This window comes from Entelurus aequoreus, linkage group LG14 (genome assembly GCF_033978785.1).
Source record: "Entelurus aequoreus isolate RoL-2023_Sb linkage group LG14, RoL_Eaeq_v1.1, whole genome shotgun sequence".
NCBI lineage: Eukaryota > Metazoa > Chordata > Actinopteri > Syngnathiformes > Syngnathidae > Entelurus > Entelurus aequoreus.
Window position 1 is genome coordinate 39,814,766 of NC_084744.1, and position 20,187 is coordinate 39,834,952.

General features: G+C 42.2%; 2 protein-coding genes across 7 annotated transcripts in view; both read left to right on the forward strand.

Annotated features, from left to right (window-relative positions):
• myo3b (myosin IIIB) overlaps positions 1-20,187 on the forward strand; it is a 290,744-nt gene that overhangs the window by 162,834 nt on the left and 107,723 nt on the right. For all 6 annotated transcript variants that reach the window (XM_062069877.1, XM_062069876.1, XM_062069875.1 and 3 more), the window contains one exon: positions 10,235-10,331. In XM_062069877.1, coding sequence (XP_061925861.1) covers positions 10,235-10,331 — 97 coding nt within the window. The remainder of the gene's footprint in view (positions 1-10,234; positions 10,332-20,187) is intronic.
• LOC133664885 (glutamate decarboxylase 1-like) overlaps positions 1-20,187 on the forward strand; it is a 354,813-nt gene that overhangs the window by 119,593 nt on the left and 215,033 nt on the right. The gene's annotated exons all lie outside the window — the stretch shown is intronic.

Sequence of the window (20,187 nt, forward strand, 5' to 3'; positions counted from 1 at the left end):
AGTGGGGGCAGAAAAAAGGAGGTTGAAAAAGCTCCCATCTTTGATCTGAGCGAGTGGCCCAGGAAACAGTGATCATTAATTAATAATGCATCCACACACGCTTTCCAAAGTTTTGGGGCAGCATTTGGTGGCCATGTTTGAGAAGAAGAGTGCATACTAAAACCACTCTTTCCTTTCATCTCTTTCCCAGTGAAGGCGTGAGAGGGGCTTATCCCTTCTGTGTCCTCGCCACTTCCTCTCCCAAATTCCTCGCCTGTTACGCGGCCCTTGCATACCAGAAACAAGATGCCTTTTTATACTGTCAACCTTTTCATCTGAAATGTAAATTAATTCTTACTCGGTACGCCTTGACGAAGATCAAAGTGAGCACATTAACCTTCCTGCCCCTCCTCCTCTCCCCCACGGAGGACAAGAGTGGGCTCCAAAAGGGGGCAGGGTAGGGGGAGGAGATCTGGCATTGTTGGGCCCCGGTCCTCCCAGGGCTGCCCTCATCTGGCACACCTTTTGTGTGAACGCCTCTCATTAACACGCTGGTAAATAACGCTGCGGAGAGAATAAACAGGATTGCGGCGAGAGGGAAGTCTTTCTCTGTTTCGCTCTTGAGAGGAGTGTGCTTGTGTGGCCGCTGGCGTGGAGGGCAAAGTGGTGGGGGAGGGCCGGGGATATTTGGAGAACCTGAACCTGACATAAGTGGGGCCTCGGGGCCCCCCTGGCGCAACACTCCAATACATTCACATGGTGTGTTAACCACAGAATATAGCCTTTGAGGTGGGCTGCATTTGCATTTTGAAAATAAACAGATGCCTTTCAAATGCATGAGCCTGGTGGCCCCTCAGATCTCAGCGCTGGGTGGGGGGCAGGGGACACCCTCACCCATCGATTAGATTCAACCATGCAAAATACAAGCATGGCTCAACAATGGCTTCCAGTTCTCTATTTATCACGCACATATACTTTTACAAGAGAAACACAAAGCAGTCTGGGGGCTTCATTCAAACCATCTGAGGTTCTCTTAATCGGGCTTTTCCTGGCACCAATTGAGGCGGAGGTGCTACAATCCTGACCGTGCGCCAGAATTTTAACGGGAAAAAAATAGTAGGTTTTTTTTTCAATTTACAGTAAAGAACACCGTAAAATGTATTGTCATTTGTATTCATTTGATGGGTAGTTTGCTGTAAAATCATAAGTCAATCAGATCTTTAAGTATTTATTTTTATTTAGACAAATAATGTTTGTTTCTCCTATCCTATCTGAAAAACAGTTTCTATCCCAGAGCTGTTATTGCCCTAAACCAGTGGTTCTTAACCTTGTTGGAGGTACCGAACCCCACCAGTTTCATATGCGCATTCACCAAACCCTTCTTTAGTGAAAAATAAAATGTTTTTTTTTTTCAAATTCAAGACAATGTTATATGTTTTTGGTAACACTTTAGTATGGGGAACATATTTTAAGTAACAAAGACTTAATTTAGAGTTTTTTGGACACTAGGGGAACATATTCTAAGTAACAAAGAGTTAATTTAGAGTTATTTGGTTAGGGTTAGGGCAGGGGTCGGCAACCTTTACCACTCAAAGAGACATTTTGGCAAGTTTCACAAATTAAAGAAAGTAATAGGAGCCACAAAAACATTTTTAAAATTTAAAATGAAAAACACCGCATACAAAGCTTAAATGCTTTGTGCTATGTTAACCAGGGGTCTCCGACACACGCACCGGGACGCACTTTAATGTGGAAATTTGATGGTAGTGCAGCCCGTGAGTTTTGAATGAATGGCGCTTGATAGCGTCATACTTGCCAACCCTCTCATTTTTCCCGGGAGACTCCCGAATATCAGAGCGTGATGACACTGCATTTGGCACCCTCTACAGTCTGCCCTAACAGTGTACCTGCTCGACCACACGTAGAATATAATTTCAGCTTGCTCACGTAAGTGACAGCAAGGCGTACTTATCTCAGCAGCCACACATCTTACACTGACGGTACCAATACCCAGAATCCCATGCAGCCCTAACTCTTCCGCTCAACCAACGCACGGAGAGGGGGGGGTTGATGTGTGGAGGGATTTGGTGGTAGCGGGGGTGTATAATGTAGACCGGAAGAGTTAGGGCTGCATGGGATTCTGGGTAATGGTTGTGTTGTGTTTATGTTGTGTTACGGTGGGATGTTCTCCAGAAATGTGTTTTTCATTCTTTTTTGGTGTGGGTTCACAGTGTGGCGCATATTTGTAACGTAACAATGTTAAAGTTGTTTGATACGGCTACCGTCAGTGTAAGCTGTGTGGCTGATGAGTAAGTATGCTTTGCTGTCTCCTGTGTGTGCAAGTAATAACAACATGCAACATGTGGCTGGACTGGCACGCTGTATGTAAATGCTATAGAGGACAATTCCTGCAGTGCAATTGGGGCACGCCCTTTGTTTAGTAATTAGAGTGTAAATAGGATTATTTTTTTACCTGGGAGTAATCTATGAGAGACACTGAGATCCATAAGTCTCCTGGGAAAATCGGGGGGGTCGGCATGTATGTAGCTGAGCCGCATCAGAGTGGTCAAGGAGCCACGGGTTGCCGACCCCTGGGTTAGGGTTAGAGGGTTAGGGCCAGGGTTAGAGGGTTAGTGTTATATAAAGACCACACTGAATAAGGCATTAATAAGTACTTAATAATGACTAGTTAAGAGCCAATATGTTACTAATTTGCATGTTAATAAGCAACTAATTAATGGTGAATATGTTCCCCATACTAAAGTGTTACCATGTTTATTTTACTGGTGCATAAAATGAACCATGCATGAACATCACCTTGTTCAAAGAACAAAACCAACACAGTGCATAAACTCACAACAAATTACACACTTGCAAATCAGTGTGACTTCTGCTGTTGCCGTATCCGTAATACGCCGATAGGGAGAAGTTTTTATGTACACGATGAGTCGGGTGTGTCTTGACCTCCGCCGAACCCCTGAGCCCGACTCACCGAACCCCTAGGGTTTGATCGAACCCAGGTTAAGAACCACTGCCCTAAAATCTGCACTTACCTGAACACTCACCACTTTATTAACTTGCTTAACTCTGATAGAGATCTGCTGTGCAATATGTTTTTAACATTTTTATTGTGTTTTTAACATTTGTATTATTGTTTGGTGTCTTAAGAGTATTTTATGTAGGTTGTTTTAAAAGCACTGAGCTGGATTGCTGTTCAATTTCGTTGTTTCCATGCAATGACAATAAAGGTATTCTGATTCTGATTCTGAAAGTATGATAATATACTGTAATATTTGTTGCAATAACGGATGCTATTAAAGTTTAAAAGGCATGCAATTTCAAGAAGTACATATATTTTTTCTGTCAAAATGAAAAAAATCCATGACATTTAGTGAGAAAATATGAAGTACTTTATTGACTCATATCATTTCCAGGTGTTTGCGGGCCAGATAAAATGTTGTCGTGGGCCAGATCTGGCCCCCGGGTCTTGAGTTTGACACCTAAGCGCTTGCATAAGACAATGATGGCTCCTAGCTTGTGTGGTGGGGCCACTTTTGCTTGAGACACTCATAGATGATTTTGAAGCAGCTTTCAAGCGTTCTGTGGACAAAAATGTTGTCACCAGCATGAATGATGACATTTGAACTGTTCATTTCTCTCAGCTCTGTTTCACCTGGCCATTATGACATTTGAACTGTTCATTTCTCTGCTCTGTTTCACTTGGACTCTTGACTTTCCTCCTCGCCACATCGCTTTTTACATACTTGCCAACCCTCCCGAATTTTCCGGGAGACTCACGATATTCAGCGCCTCTCCCGAAAACCTCCCGGGACAAATATTCACCCTAAAATCTCACGATTTTCAGCTGGAGCTGGAGGCCACGCACCCTCCAGCTGCATGCTGACCTGAGTGAGGACAGCCTTTTTTCACGTCTGCTTTCCCACGATATAATCAGCGTGCCTGCCCAATCACGTTATTCCATTCGAGGCGTCCGGCATACCACCGATGAGCATGGTGCAGATGGAGAAGATCTTCTCGGCGTCCGTGTTGGCGCACACGTTGCCAAAGCCGATGCTGGTCAGGCTGCTGAGGGTGAAGTAGAGGGCGGCGATGTACGAGCTGCGCACCGACGGGCCGCCGACCGTGTTGATGACGTAGGGCATCTCCAGGCATTTGCCCAGCTCATGGAGCCATCCTCGGGGAAGAGACGGGAGGGCAACAGGGTGACAAGAACTAAATCATCCAGACTAGAGATAAATTGTAATATTATGTTTATCTTACTTAAAAATAAATATATTTATTAATTAAAAAAAAAACAACTAAATACATTTTTACTATATTTTGCTAAAAATATCAAAATTTATTGTATTTTTATTTGTATTTTTTCTGACTCCTTATTACATCCAGCCATAGAATTATACATTAAAATAAACATATATGAAATAATTAATTTTAAATGATCATAATAATTCATTTAAAATGACCATATATAATTATTAAAATAATTGCTTGTTCATCAACAACTTTAGCATTTTATTCATTACGTTTTGAAGCTCTCAGAAGCCAAGTTATGTTATATTCCTTAAGATTTATTTATGCAAATTTCAATCAATCAATCAATGTTTATTTATATAGCCCTAAATCACAAGTGTCTCAAAGGGCTGTACAAGCCACAACGACATCCTCGGTACAGAGCCCACATACGGGCAAGGAAAACTCACCCCAGTGGGACGTCAATGTGAATGACTATGAGAAACCTTGGAGAGGACCGCATATGTGGGTAACCCCCCCCCCCCCCCCCCCCCCCCCCCCTAGGGGAGACCGAAAGCAATGGATGTCGAGTGGGTCTGACATAATATTGTGAAAGTCCAACACATCAGCGAAAGTCCAGTCCATGGTGGGGCCAGCAGGAACCATCCCGAGCGGAGACGGGTCAGCAGCGTAGAGATGTCCCATCTGATGGACAAGCTAGCGGTCCACCCCGGGTTGGGAGCAGAGTAGAAAAGAAAAGAAAAGAAACGGCAGATGAACTGGTCTAAAAAGGGAGTCTATTTAAAGGCTAGAGTATACAAATGAGTTTTAAGATGGGACTTAAATGCTTCTACTGAGGTAGCATCTCTAACTTTTACCGGGAGGGCATTCCATAGTATTGGAGCCCGAATAGAAAACGCTCTATAGCCCGCAGACTTTTTTTGGGCTCTGGGAATCACTAATAAGCCGGAGTTCTTTGAACGCAGATTTCTTGCCGGGACATATGGTACAATACAATCGTCAAGATAGGCAGGAGCTTGACCGTGTAGTATTTTATACGTAAGTAGTAAAACCTTAAAGTCGCATCTTAGGTGCACAGGAAGCCAGCGCAAGTGAGCCAGTATAGGCGTAATATGATCAAACTTTCTTGTTTTTTTCAAAAGTCTAGCAGCCACATTTTGTACCATCTGTAATCTTTTAATGCTAGACATAGGGAGGCCCGAAAATAAAACGTTACAGTAATCGAGACGAGATGTAACGAACGCATAGATAACGATCTCAGCATCGCTTGTGGACAAAATGGAACGAATTTTAGCGATATTACGGAGATGAAAGAAGGCCGTTTTAGTAACACTCTTAATGTGTGACTCAAACGAGAGAGTTGGGTCGAAGATAATACCTAGATTCTTTACCGAGTCGCCTTGTTTAATTGTTTGGTTGTCAAATGTTAAGGTGGTATTATTAAATAGATGTCGGTGTTGAGCAGGACCGATAATCAGCAATTCCGTTTTCTTAGCGTTGAGTTGCAAAAAGTTAGCGGACATCCATTGTTTAATTTCATTAAGACACGCCTCCAGCTGACTACAATCCGGCGTGTTGGTCAGCTTTAGGGGCATGTAGAGTTGGGTGTCATCCGCATAACAGTGAAAGCTAACACCGTATTTGCGTATGATGTCACCTAGCGGCAGCATGTAAATACTAAAGAGTGCAGGGCCAAGAACCGAACCCTGGGGAACTCCACACGTTACCTTAACATAGTCCAAGGTCACATTGTTATGGGAGACACACTGCATCCTGTCAGTAAGATAAGAGTTAAACCAAGACAAGGCTAAGTCTGTCATCCCAATACGCGTTTTGATACGCTCTAATAAAACATTATGATCAACAGTATCGAAAGCGGCGCTAAGATCAAGAAGCAGCAACATAGATGAAGCATCAGAATCCATCGTTAGCAATAGATCATTAGTCATTTTTGCGAGGGCTGTCTCCGTAGAGTGATTTGCCCTGAAACCGGACTGAAAAGGTTCACAGAGATTGTTAGACGCTAAGTGTTCATTTAGCTGCTGTGCTACAATTTTTTCGAGGATTTTCGAGATAAACGGAAGGTGGGACACCGGCCGGTAGTTTACCAGGAGATCAGGATCGAGGTTAGGTCTTTTGAGTAGAGGATGAATAACCGCTTTTTTGAATGCTAGGGGAACAGTGCCAGAGGAAAGTGATAAGTTTATAATATTTAACACTGATGGACCTAATAATACAAAAAGCTCCTTGATAAGTTTCCCAGGAATTGGGTCAAGTAAACATGTTGTTTGTTTTGTCCCATTTACACATTTTGATAATTCCTCCAATGTTATTTCATCAAAGAGAGAGAAACTATTTTGGAGGGCGGTATCCGTCGTATATACAGTTGTATCTGTGTTAATAGAACCCAGTTGTAGCTGAGATGCATTGTCTTTAATCACTTTTCTAATGACTTCAATTTTCTTATTAAAGAAATTCATAAAGTCATCTGCTGAGTGGGTGGAGCTACTGGGAGGAGTCCCTTGTTGGGTTAGCGATGCTACTGTACTAAACAGAAATTTAGGATCATTTTTGTTGAGGTGGATGAGATTTGAGTAATATTTAGCTTTAGCTGAGGTAAGCATGCGTTTATAAGTTATTAAACTATCACACCATGCTTGATGGAAAACCTCAAGTTTAGTCGCACGCCATTTGCATTCCAGCTTTCTACATGATCATTTCTGGGCTTTAGTTTCTTCTGTAAACCATGGGGTACGCCTTTTAGGGGCCCTTTTTAGCTTTAGCGGTGCTACACTATCAATGGTGTCGCGTAGGGCGTCATTAAAGTTGTTAGTGAGGTTATCAATAGAGCCCACATAATTTGGGAATGGTGCCATTACCGAAGGCAGTAGGTCAGTAAGAGTCGTCGTTGTGGCAGCATTAATGTTGCGGCTGCTATAGTAGTTATTATTATTATTATTAGTTTGTTGACAATGAGTCAGAACTTCGAATTTTATAAGGTAATGATCGGACATTACTTTAGTGTACGGGAGTATCGTAACTTTAGAGGTGGTGACACCCCTGACAAGCACTAGATCTATCGTATTACCGTTGCAATGCGTGGGTTCATTTATTATTTGTGTAAGACCACAGCTATCAATTACAGTCTGGAGCGCCACGCAAGGAGGGTCGGATGGGGTATTCATATGGATATTAAAGTCCCCCATTATGATTATATTGTCGGCGTGCGTCACTAGATCAGCAACAAACTCAGAAAATTCACCGATGAAGTCTGAATAGGGCCCAGGGGGGCGGTAGATAACAGCCAGGTGGAGAGGCAGCGGTGTGACAAACCTCAAAGTGAGTCCCTCAAACGAGTTATATTTATTATTTAGGTTAGGTGTAAGATTATAGTTTTCATTGTATATTAGTGCGACACCCCCTCCCCTTTTAAGAGGTCGGGCAACATGTGTATTGGTATAGTTAGGAGGAGATGCCTCATTTAGCGCAAAAAAATCGTCTAATTTGAGCCAGGTCTCGGCGAGACCAACGACGTCAAGTTTGTTGTCTCTAATGACTTCATTAACTAATAACGTTTTGGAAGATAATGATCTCATGTTTAAAAAGCCCATATACATGAAATTATCCGAAGTAGCAATATTAATAATGTTGCGTTTATTATGCGTATTGCACTTTAAATAGTTTCGACCATATCTAGGAATTGATACGATGGGGATATTCAGATTGTTTGCTTGATGTTGCGATAAACTGAACGCATCATAGTTAGCTACCTCAGTACAATGTATGTCTGCCTCTGACACGGTCACAAAAGAAAAAACATTATGTGAGTTGTGTTTTATTCTAAGAGAATTGCTATGTGTGCAGGGATTATCCAGCCTGACGCCGGCTAGTTATAGTTTAAATGGCTTCTTACCCGGAGACTTTACTATTTAAATGCCTTTTATCAATCATTGTGTACATTGTAACAAATGCAGTGGGACCTTCACAGTCAACTCTCCTGGTCAAACTTTGATTTATTTGTATTTAGAAACAAATATTTAGTAGGAAATAATATATATATAAATAATCTGTTCCAGTCACACATAAGAGATACGTGTAGACTGCAATATGATGGCAGTCACACATAAGAGATACGTGTAGACTGCAATAGGACTCAAGTAAACAACACCAAAATTTAATCAAGACCGCCCATAAAACGGCGCATCCTGTCAGAAAGTGACTTGAAGATGATGTGTAAAACATCATCTATGCAACATTTTGAGCAAAGAACCACCATTACATGTTATGTAGACCACAAGGAAGTCTTTTACATTCAGAAAAAAATCATAATATGACCCCTTTAATGCGCCTTATAATCCGGTACGCCTTTTGTATGAAAATAGACCTGACTAGACACACTCATCGGCAGTGCGCCTTATAATCCGGTGCGCCCTATGGTCTGGAAAATACGGTGTTTCCTAAATTTTTAAAAACTAACAACATTAAAAAATAATACCAGCAGACACTAAAACACATCAATGGAATAATTAAATTTTTATTTCTGACCATTCAAATATGTTGACACACACAGGTAAAGATTCCATCTAATATACCGAAAATATTGTCTGAGTACAAGAACATTTGAAAAGTATATGTTCCCTCCGCATCCCACCCCCCGGATTGTAAATAATGTAAATAATTCAATGTATATACTCTGATGATGAACTTGTGTGACGACTGTATTACGCTGATAGTATATATTTGTATATATTTCGACAGCACACTTTCCTTTCAAGCCCACATAAACAGCATTACCCGGTCTGCTTACTTTCATCTACGAAACATTAATCGTCTTCGCCCATCCCTTACCCCACATACTGCTGCCATACTAGTCCATAGCCTGGTCACCTCCCGCCTGGACTACTGCAACTCTCTCCTGTTTGGTCTCCCTCACAAGTCACTTCACAAACTTCAGCTTCTCCAGAACTCTGCAGCCCGGATAATCACCAGAACCCCTTCAATCCAGCACATCACCCCTGTTCTGCAGCAACTCCACTGGCTACCCATCAAACATCGTATCCACTTTAAAATAATTCTTCTCACTTTCAAAGCCATCCATAACCTCTCTCCGTCGTATCTCTCTGACCTGATCCATGTCGCCACGCCCTCACGTTCCCTAGGATCCTCTTCATCCATCCATCTCACTGTCCCTTTATTTAAACTGTCCACCATGGGTGCCCGAGCTTTTAGCCGCTCTGCCCCACATCTTTGGAACTCTTTGCCACCAGACCTTCGTAACCTAGACTCAATATCCCTCTTCAAATCAAGACTCAAAAAAACACCTATTCCTGACTGCTTATTCATTGTAATCATCTTTTCTTCTCTATCTTTGTTGTTGTTATTATTGTTGTTTTTATCTAATTTGATTTTTATTGTTTTGATTTTGTACAGTGTCCTTGAGTGCCCAGAAAGGCGCCTCATAAATAAAATGTATTATTATTATTATTACTATGAATTGATTAACGTGGACCCCGACTTAAACAACTTGAAAAACTTATTCGGGTGTTACCATTTAGTGGTCAATTGTACTAATACAAGTTTCAATCAATCAATCAAAAAAAAAGACACACAGACTTAGTACGGAGGATTGTCCTCTGTCCATCGTCCTACAGCCGTGGAACTGTCAGTTTGCACCTTCTTATGATACGTGCTAAATTAAACGCTAAATAGTGCTCGCAAAATGGTGATGAGTGTTGATAAATAACTTTGCCCGTGCTAAATAAATATATTTGCATTTTTGGGGCGTTTTGATGGCCATCATATATTTAGCATATTAATGAAGACAGAGACGCAGAATGGATGGCACGCCTTATTCTGCTCACTTTATCTACTTTGCACACGTTTAGTAGATCAGGTATCAGGTTTGCACGGGTTTTAGTGCACGCAAACCTTGAGTAAATCAGGGCCCATGTGAGCACATATCTGAAATCCATCTCCTGTGCAGCTTACAGAGGCCATCGGGTGCGTCGGGACTGTGGACCTCAGAGGCACAGATGTAACCCCGAGGCTGGAAGAAAGACCACCATGGAGGACCATATGGGGTGAGCCTCCACATTCTCTCCTCCGGGCTTTGCTTCCCTAATGTTTTCTCGCTGCACTAAACAATAGGTGTTGTATTAATAGCGCAGAAGGTAAACAACGCTCCTCCTCTTGCGCCTTTACAAAGGGGATAAACATCTTTCCACCAAGATAGCATAGCGACCACAAAGAGGACTTCACTGGTCTCCAGATGTACGACTCAGAAGCTTGTGTTTACCCAGGCCCGTCATTAACCAAGTATGTGCAGAGCAGGGGGACCGACATCTGACATTGCAGCTTTTAACCCCCATCTGGACAAATAAAAAGTGTCCGACATCATTTGTTCATACAATTTACATTCAGTTCCCAGCATCACCTAAACTCCTAAATTGTGGATTTACACATCTGAAAGTGTTATGCTGCTTGCATCTCTCTCACCGAGCAAAGCCTCATCTGGGATTTTTCTCTCCGTGTTTACAATCATATTCCTTGGTGAGAAACACTTCAAACCTCCACTTAACAATTCTGTTTAATCAGCGCTGGAATCTCTCCGTATAGATTTACTTTGGCATCATCTGGCCCGCTTGCCTCCTGCAGGAGCGTGAGCCTCACCTTGCATGCTGTTCTTCTGCCCTTGAAGGGCCACAATAAATACAGAAAGGCAATAATGTTCAGGTCGTGCTATTGATAGAACATAGTGGAAGAACTGTACAGCATCATTTAAGAGGTGTTTCTAGTATTGGTACAAGTGGAAGGTACCAAATTTGGTACTTTCACAAATATCGACTGAATTCCGTCGTTACTACCAAGTACCAATTCACGTAAAATCAAACGGTACTAATTTCTTATACCTGGGTTTCCTACTGATGCGATGTACTTATAGGGCAGGCTTGGGCAATTATTTTGACTCGGGGGGACACATTTAGAGAAAAACATGTGTCTGGGGGCCGGTATATCTGATTTGTAGGAACACTAATACAAAACCTCACAATAATGTCTGATTGAAAGCTAAAAACGTTATGACAGACCGCTTTAAAAACGCAATGAAATGTTACATTTTTCTACTGAATGAGACACCCACAATGTACATGAAAATAAAGAATGTGGGATTTAAATATTAACTATGAAGGATAAAACACTGAATATTGACAACATATGAACGTCACACCCCCTCTCCATCCACATATTTTACAATCAACAAAAATGCCACAAACACAGTGGAATATGAACGTGAAGGGTAAAAATAAACCCACCTACAATGTGATGTATGTGATATATCACTAAACTTTAGAACTTTGTTGTAAAAATCTCCTTCCACGTCTGTCCCTGACACCCACATTTCAGGCTCTGGAAACACTCTGTGGAAACACTCCCCACCCACACTGCTTGGTGCCTCTTCTGAGCTGCTGTGACCTAGATGACCATAGTAACTAATTAGATGACCATAGTAACTAATTAGATGACCGTAGTAACTAATTAGATGACCGTAGTAACTCATTAGATGACCATAGCAACTAATTAGATGACCATAGTAACTAATTAGATGACCATAGTAACTAATTAGATAATCGTAGTAGTCAAGTCAAGTCAAGTCAAGTCAACTTTATTTATATAGCACATTTTCAACAACTTTTTAGATTGAACCAAAGTGCTTTACAGGTTAAAAAAGCATGGAGCAAACAAAAACAAAACAAAAAAAAACAAACAAACAAACAAACAAAGAACATAAACAATGAGTGTGCTAAACAAGATAGTGCAAATGCAATACGGTAAAAGGGGTCGAATAAAAAGTTTTAAAAATTTGCAGAATAAAAAAATAATAATAATAAAAGTGCGACAAATTGAAAAATACAACTAAAGCGAAGGGGTGGGAGGGGGGGGGGACTAGAAATGGTGGCCTAGTGGGCGGACTCAGCTCGGGTCAAAGGCCAGCGAGAAGAGGTAGGTCTTAAGGAGGGTTTTGAAGACCCCCAGGCTCCGGGCTGACCTAATGTGGAGGGGAAGGCTGTTCCAGAGCTTAGGGGCGGCAACGGAAAAGGCTCTGTCCCCTCTGGTCTTTAGCCTGGATCTGGGGACTGCCAAAAGCATTTGGTCAGCTGACCTCAAGGCTCTAGACGAGGTAACTAATTAGATGACCATAGTAACTAATTAGATGACCATAGTAACTCATTAGATGACCATAGTAACTCATTAGATGACCATAGTAACTAGTATATGATGTAGATTCCAAGCATTGAAAGACTTAGTATAGTTGAAGACTTACGGTCATTAGAAAACATCACTGCACATCATAATGGCAGCTACACTTTACATCTTAAAGGCCTACTGAAGTGAAATTTTCTTATTTAAATGGGGATAGCAGATCCATTCTATGTGTCATACTTGATCATTTCGCGATATTGCCATATTTTTGCTGAAAGGATTTAGTAGAGAACATCGATAATAAAGTTCGCAACTTTTGGTCGCCGATAAAAAAGCCTTGCCTGTACCGGAAGTAGCAGACGATATGCGCGTGACGTCACAAGTTGTGGAGCTCCTCACATCTGCACATTGTTTACAATCATGGCCACCAGCAGCGAGAGCGATTCGGACCGAGAAAGCGACGATTTCCCCATTAATTTGAGCGAGGATGAAAGATTTGTGGATGAGGAAAGTGAGAGTGAATGACTAGAGGGCAGTGGAAGCGATTCAGATAGGGAAGATGCTGTGAGAGGCGGGTGGGACCTGATATTCAGCTGGGAATGACTACAACAGTAAATAAACACAAGACATATATATACTCTATTAGCCACAACACAACCAGGCTTATATTTAATATGCCACAAATTAATCCACATAACAAACACCTCCCCCCTCCCGTCCATATAACCCGCCAATACAAATCAAACACCTGCACAACACATTCAATCCCACAGCCCAAAGTACCGTTCACCTCCGTAAAGTTCATACAGCACATATATTTCCCCAAAGTTACGTACGTGACATGCACATAGCGGCACGCACGTACGGGCAAGCGATCAAATGTTTGGAAGCCGCAGCTGCGTACTGCGTTACACATACAAATGATACAAAATGCTTTTGGCAACATTCTGGTTGCGTACTCACGGTACCACGTCTGCGTATCCAACTCAAAGTCCTCCTGGTAAGAGTCTCTGTTGTCCCAGTTCTCCACAGGCCAATGGTAAAGCTTGACTGTCATCTTTCGGGAATGTAAACAATGAAACACCGGCTACGTTTTTGTGTTGCTGCAGCCGGCCGAAATACACCGCTTCCCACCTACAGCTTTCTTCTTTGCAGTCTCCATTGTCCATTAAACAAATTGCAAAAGATTCACCAACACAGATGTCCAGAATACTGTGGAATTTTGCGATGACGACTTAATAGCTGGCAACAATGCTGTCCCAAAATGTCCTCAACAATCCGTGACGTCACGTGCAGGCGTCATCATACCGAGACGTTTTCAGCAGAATATTCCGCGGGAAATTTAAAATTGCACTTTACTAATCTAACTCGGCCGTATTGGCATGTGTTGCAATGTTAAGATTTCATCATTGATATATAAACTATCAGACTGCGTGGTCGGTAGTAGTGGGTTTCAGTAGGCCTCTAAGATACTTGTTACATTGTGTAATAAGTACAAGACTTACAATGTACACACTTTGTCGGCCTCAACAAAAAAGAAGACCAGCCCATTCAACTTAATGCCAATAGACTACCTGAGTGTGACACAAACTGAAATGAATGCTTGCAAATGTAAGATATAATTATCAGCTAGGTGTTAAACGTTGAATAAAACCATCAGACGTTATTATCAAACACATTTCCATGTATTAACACATGAACACACAAACGTACCGTCAATTGGTACCGCTGAGTACCCATACCCAGGTACAAGAATTTAGTCCTGTATCGGTTCAAATATGAAAGCTACCCATCCCTACTTATGACCCTTAGTTCTTAGGCATCTTTAAGTACCGGTAGAATGGACAAATAGGTTACCGTATTTTTCGGACTATAAGTCGCCTTTCATTTTCTCAAAAATCGTCAGTGCGCCTTATAACCCGGTGCGCCTAATGTAAGGAATAATTCTGTTTGTGGATACCGACCTCGAAGCTATTTTATTTGGTACATGGTGTAATGATAAGTGTGACCAGTAGATGGTAGTCACACATAAGAGATACGTGTAGACTGCAAGATGATGGCAGTAAACAACACCAAAACTCTAAATGTTCCATTGAGAATATAGAACATTCCACATGGCGCTCAAAAATCTGTCAAAATGTTTTAGTACGACTTTGGTAAGCTATGAAGCCACACCACTTGATGGATTGTTGGCGCATTAAACATACATGTATTATTATGGTGTGTGTGTGTATAAGGACCGCAAAATGGCACCTATTAGCAAACATTATCTGGCATTTTGTTTGGCAATATTATGCAAAAGTAACTTTTCTTACCTTCTGGTACCTGCTGATCTGTATTTGGGATCTGCATAAGTCCTGAAAATTTGAGAGCCTTAGTAGTCGATAAGTTTCTTCTTTTTCTCTATCTTCTTGTTATGGGACATTCATCCTCCACTGTTGCCATTTCTAATATAAAGTAGTGTAAAGTTCTTACTTATATCTGTCAGTAAACTCACCATGAAAGCACTAAAACATACCGGTGTAGTGAGTTTACATTATTCACCCAAGGAACTTTAGTTATTAGAGAGTTCTGGTCGGGACACATTTCGGGCGTTGTTGTTGCACTCGTGAGCCACGGATGAGGAGATGCTGCTCCATAATTGATTGAAGTAAAGTCTGAATGTCATTAAAACAGTTAGCGCCATCTTTTGACACTTCTTCCACTCCCGTCCTTGCACGCTACACCGCTACATCAAAGATGACGCTGTCCAAGTGGAGGCACGTAAATAAGTGCGCCCACAAAACGGTGCATCCTGAAGAGACTGTCAGGAAGTGACTTGAAGATGATGTGTAAAACATCATCTATGCAACATTTTCAGCAAATAATCACCATTACATGTTATGTAGACCACAAGGAAGTCTTTTACATTTAGAAAAAAATAAATGTATAATATGACCTAGCATCCTATAATCCGGTGCGCTTTTTGTATGAAAAAAACCTGACTAGATCCGCTCATCGGCAGTGCGCCTTATATTCTGGTGCACCCTATCGTCCAGAAAATATGGTAACTTTATTTCAATCAATCAATGTTTATTTACATAGCCCTAAATCACAAGTGTCTCAAAGGGCTGCACAAGCCACAACGACATCCTCGGTACAGAGCCCGCATACGGGCAAGGAAAAACTCACCCCAGTGGGACGTCGGTGAATGACTATGAGAAACCTTGGAGAGGACCGCATATGTGGGTAACCCCCCCCCCCCCCTCTAGGGGAGACCGAAAGCAATGGATGTCGAGTGGGTCTGACATAATATTGTGAAAGTCCAGTCCACAGTGGATCCAACACATCAGTGAGAGTCCAGTCCATAGTGGGGCCAGCAGGAAACCGTCCCGAGCGGAGACGGGTCAGCAGCGCAGAGATGTCCCCAACCGATGCACAGGCTAGTGGTCCACCCTGGGTCCCGACTCTGGACAGCCAGCACTTCATCCATGGCCACCAGACCTATGCAACTCCCCCTCCAAAGGGACAGGGGAGAAGAGGAGAGAAGAAAAGAAACGGCAGATCAACTGGTCTAAAAAGGGGGGTCTATTTAAAGGCTAGATTATACAAATGAGTTTTAAGATGGGACTTAAATGCTTCTACTGAGGTAGCATCTCTAACTGTTACCGGGAGGGCATTCCAGAGTAATGGAGCCCGAATAGAAAACGCTCTATAGCACGCAGACTTTTTTTGGGGTCTGGGAATCACTAATAAGCCGGAGTTCTTTGAACGCACATTTCTTGTCGGGACATATGGTACAATACAATCGGCGAGATAGGCTGGAGCTAAACCGTGTAGTATTTTATACGTAAGTAGTCAAACCTTAAAGTCGCATCTTAAGTGCACAGGAAGCCAGTGCAAGTGAGCCAGTATAGGCGTAATATGATCAAACTTTCTTGTTTTTGTCAAAAGTCTAGCAGCCGCATTTTGTACCAACTGTAATCTTTTAATGCTAGACATAGGGAGACCCGAAAATAATACGTTACAGTAATCGAGACGAGACGTAACGAACGCATGAATAATGATCTCAGCGTCGCTAGTGGACAAGATGGAACTAATTTTAGCGATATTACAGAGATGAAAGAAGGCCGTTTTAGTAACACTCTTAATGTGTGACTCAAACGAGAGAGTTGGGTCGAAGATAATACCCAGATTCTTTACCGAGTCGCCTTGTTTAATTGTTTGGTTGTCAAATGTTAAGGTGGTATTATTAAATAGATGTCGGTGTTGAGCAGGACCGATAATCAGCATTTCCGTTTTCTTAGCGTAGAGTTGCAAAAAGTTAGCAGACATCCATTGTTTAATTTCATTAAGACACGCCTCCAGCTGACTACAATCCGGCGTGTTGGTCAGCTTTAGGGGCATGTAGAGTTGGGTGTCATCAGCATAACAGTGAAAGCTAACACCGTATTTGCGTATGATGTCAACCAGCGGCAGCATGTAAATACTAAAGAGTGCAGGGCCAAGAACCGAACCCTGGGGGACTCCGCACGTTACCTTGACATAGTCCGAGGTCACATTGTTATGGGAGACGCACTGCATCCTGTCAGTAAGATAAGAGTTAAACCAAGACAAGGCTAAGTCTGACATACCAATACGTGTTTTGATACGCTCTAATAAAATATTATGATCGACGGTATCGAAAGCGGCGCTAAGATCAAGAAGCAGCAACATAGATGACGCATCAGAATCCATCGTTAGCAATAGATCATTAGTCATTTTTGCGAGGGCTGTCTCCGTAGAGTGATTTGCCCTGAAACCGGATTGAAAAGGTTCACAGAGATTGTTAGTCACTAAGTGTTCATTTAGCTGCTGTGCAACAATTTTTTTGAGAATTTTGGAAATAAACGTAAGGTGGGAGACCGGTCGGTAGTTTACCATGAGGTGAGGATCGAGGTTAGATCTTTTGAGCAGAGGATGAATAACCGCTTTTTTGAATGCTAGGGGAACAGTGCCGGAGGAAAGTGATAAGTTTATAATATTTAACACTGATGGACCTAATAATACAAACAGTTCCTTGATAAGTTTCCCAGGAAGTGGGTCAAGTAAACATGTTGTTTGTTTTATCCCACTTACACGCTGTAAGAATTCCTCTAATGTTATTTCATCAAAAATAGAGAGACTATTTTGGAGGGCGGTATCCGTCGTATATACAGTCGTATTTGTGTTAATAGAACCCAGTTGTAGCTGGGATGCGTTGTCTTTAATCTCCTTTCTAATGAGTTCAATTTTCTTATTAAAGAAATTCATAAAGTCATCTGCCGAATGGGTGGAGCTACTGGGAGGAGTCCCTTGTTGGGTTAGCGATGCTACTGTACTAAACAGAAATTTAGGATCGTTTTTGTTGAGGCGGAGGAGATTTGAGTAGTATTTAGCTTTAGCTAAGGTAAGCATGCGTTTATAAGTTATTAAACTATCACTCCATGCTTGATGGAAAACCTCAAGTTTAGTCGCGCGCCATTTGCGTTCCAGCTTTCTACATGATAATTTATGAGCTCTAATTTCTTCTGTAAACTATGGGGTGCGCCTTTTAGGGGCCCTTTTTTGCTTTAGCGGTGCTATACTATCAATAATTTTGCGCAAGGCATCGTCAAAGTTGTTAGTGAGGTTATCAATATAGCCGACATAATTTGGGAATGGTGCCATTACCGAAGGCAGTAGGTCAGCAAGAGTCATCGTTGTGGCAGCATTAATGTTGCGGCCGCTATAGCAGTTATTATTATTATTAGCTTGTTGACAATGAGTCAAAACTTCAAATTTTATAAGGTAATGATCGGACATTACTTTAGTATATGGAAGTATCATAACTTTGGAGGTGGTGACACCCCTGACCAGCACTAGATCTATTGTATTACCGTTGCGATGCGTGGGTTCATGTATTATTTGTGTAAGACCACAGCTATCAATTATGATTTGGAGCGCCACGCACTGAGGGTCCGATGGGGTATTCATATGGATATTGAAGTCCCCCATTATGATTATATTGTCGGCGTGCGTCACTAGATCAGCAACGAACTCTGAGAATTCACTGATAAAGTCCGAATAGGGCCCAGGGGGGCGGTAGATAACAGCCAGGTCGAGAGGTAGCGGTGTGACAGACCTCATAGTAAGCACCTCAAACGATTTATATTTATTATTTAGGTTAGGGGTAAGGTTGACATTTTCATTGTATATTAGTGCGACACCCCCTCCCCTCTTAAGAGGACGGGCAACATGCGCATTCGTATAGTTAGGAGGAGATGCCTCATTGAGCGCAAAAAATTCGTCTGGTTTGAGCCAGGTTTCGCTAAGACCAATGACGTTAAGATTGTTGTCTCTAATGACCTCATTAACTAATAACGCCTTGGGAGACAATGATCTTATGTTTAAAAAGCCCATATTATAGGTATTGGGCTGTTTTGACGAATTTTTGTTAAGATTATCCGTAGTAGCAATATTAACAATGTTGCGTTTATTATGCGTAGTGCACTTTAAATAGTTTCGACCATATCTAGGAATTGATATGACGGGAATTTTCCGATTGTTTGCTTGGTGCTGCAATAGACTGGACATATCATAATTTGCCACCTCAGTAGAATGCATGTCCACCTCTGACACAGACACAACAGAAAAAACATTATGTGAATTGTGTATTATTCTAAGAGAATTGCTATGCGTACATGGATTATCCAGCCTGGCGCTGGCTAGTTCTAGCTTAACTGACTCCTCACCCGGACTAACAGACATTGTAATTGCCTGTGACCGGGCTTGCTCTAGTGTAGTCAGTCAAGTGAGACTTAAATAGTAGTCTATGTTTCTAGACAGGATGATGGCGCATTCCTGGTTAGGGTGAAGGCCGTCTCTCATCAGCAAGCCTGGTTTTCCCCAGAAAGAGGGCCAGTTATCAATAAACGTTAGTCCCTGTTGCCTACAGAAGATAGACAGCCACTTGTTAAGCGAGACTAATCTGCTATATCGCTCATCATTGCCTCTCGCAGGCAGGGGGCCAGAGACAATTACTCGATGCCTGGACATCTTTCTGGCGAGATCACAAGTCCTGGCTATGTTTCTCTTTGTAATCTCTGACTGTCTCATTCTAGTGTCATTGGAGCCAACGTGTACAACTATATTCGCATAATTAGTGGTGCGATTAGCCTGTCGTACGTGTTTACTAGGCCTTTTGCGAGTTAGCTCCCTAAGATTAGCTTCAATGTCAGGTGCTCTGGCCCCGGGGATACACTTTATTGTGGCTGGTTTGCTAAGCTTTATGTTTCGGGTGATGGAGTCCCCTATGACTAAGGTGTGGTGCCCGGTAGACTGGGGTGTAGGACTAGCTAAAGAGCTAAATCTATTATGCGTCTCAACCGGTACACCGTAGCTTGTAGGCCGCTTAGGACTGCTACAAGCTTGGCTAGTTAACTCGCTACAGCTAACGCTAGCAGATGTGTCCGCAACATCTAAAGTTACGACATTACTCTGCTCTAACTGGCGGACACGGCCCTCTAGCAGAGCCAACCTCTCCGTGAGTTTGGTGCAAGACGCACAGGAAGCCATTACTTACGGTGTTTTCTGTCACCGAGTGAAGTTCCTGCTGTCCTCAGGGAAGTTGTCGCGGAGTGCGGGAGTAGCTTCCTACTTACCTTCTGACCGGCGCTGCCTTTCTCCGCGCTAGCTTAGCAGCTAGCTAGCGTTATTATTCTTTAATAAGCCTCGACGTCGAGTACTGCAGGTTTTTTT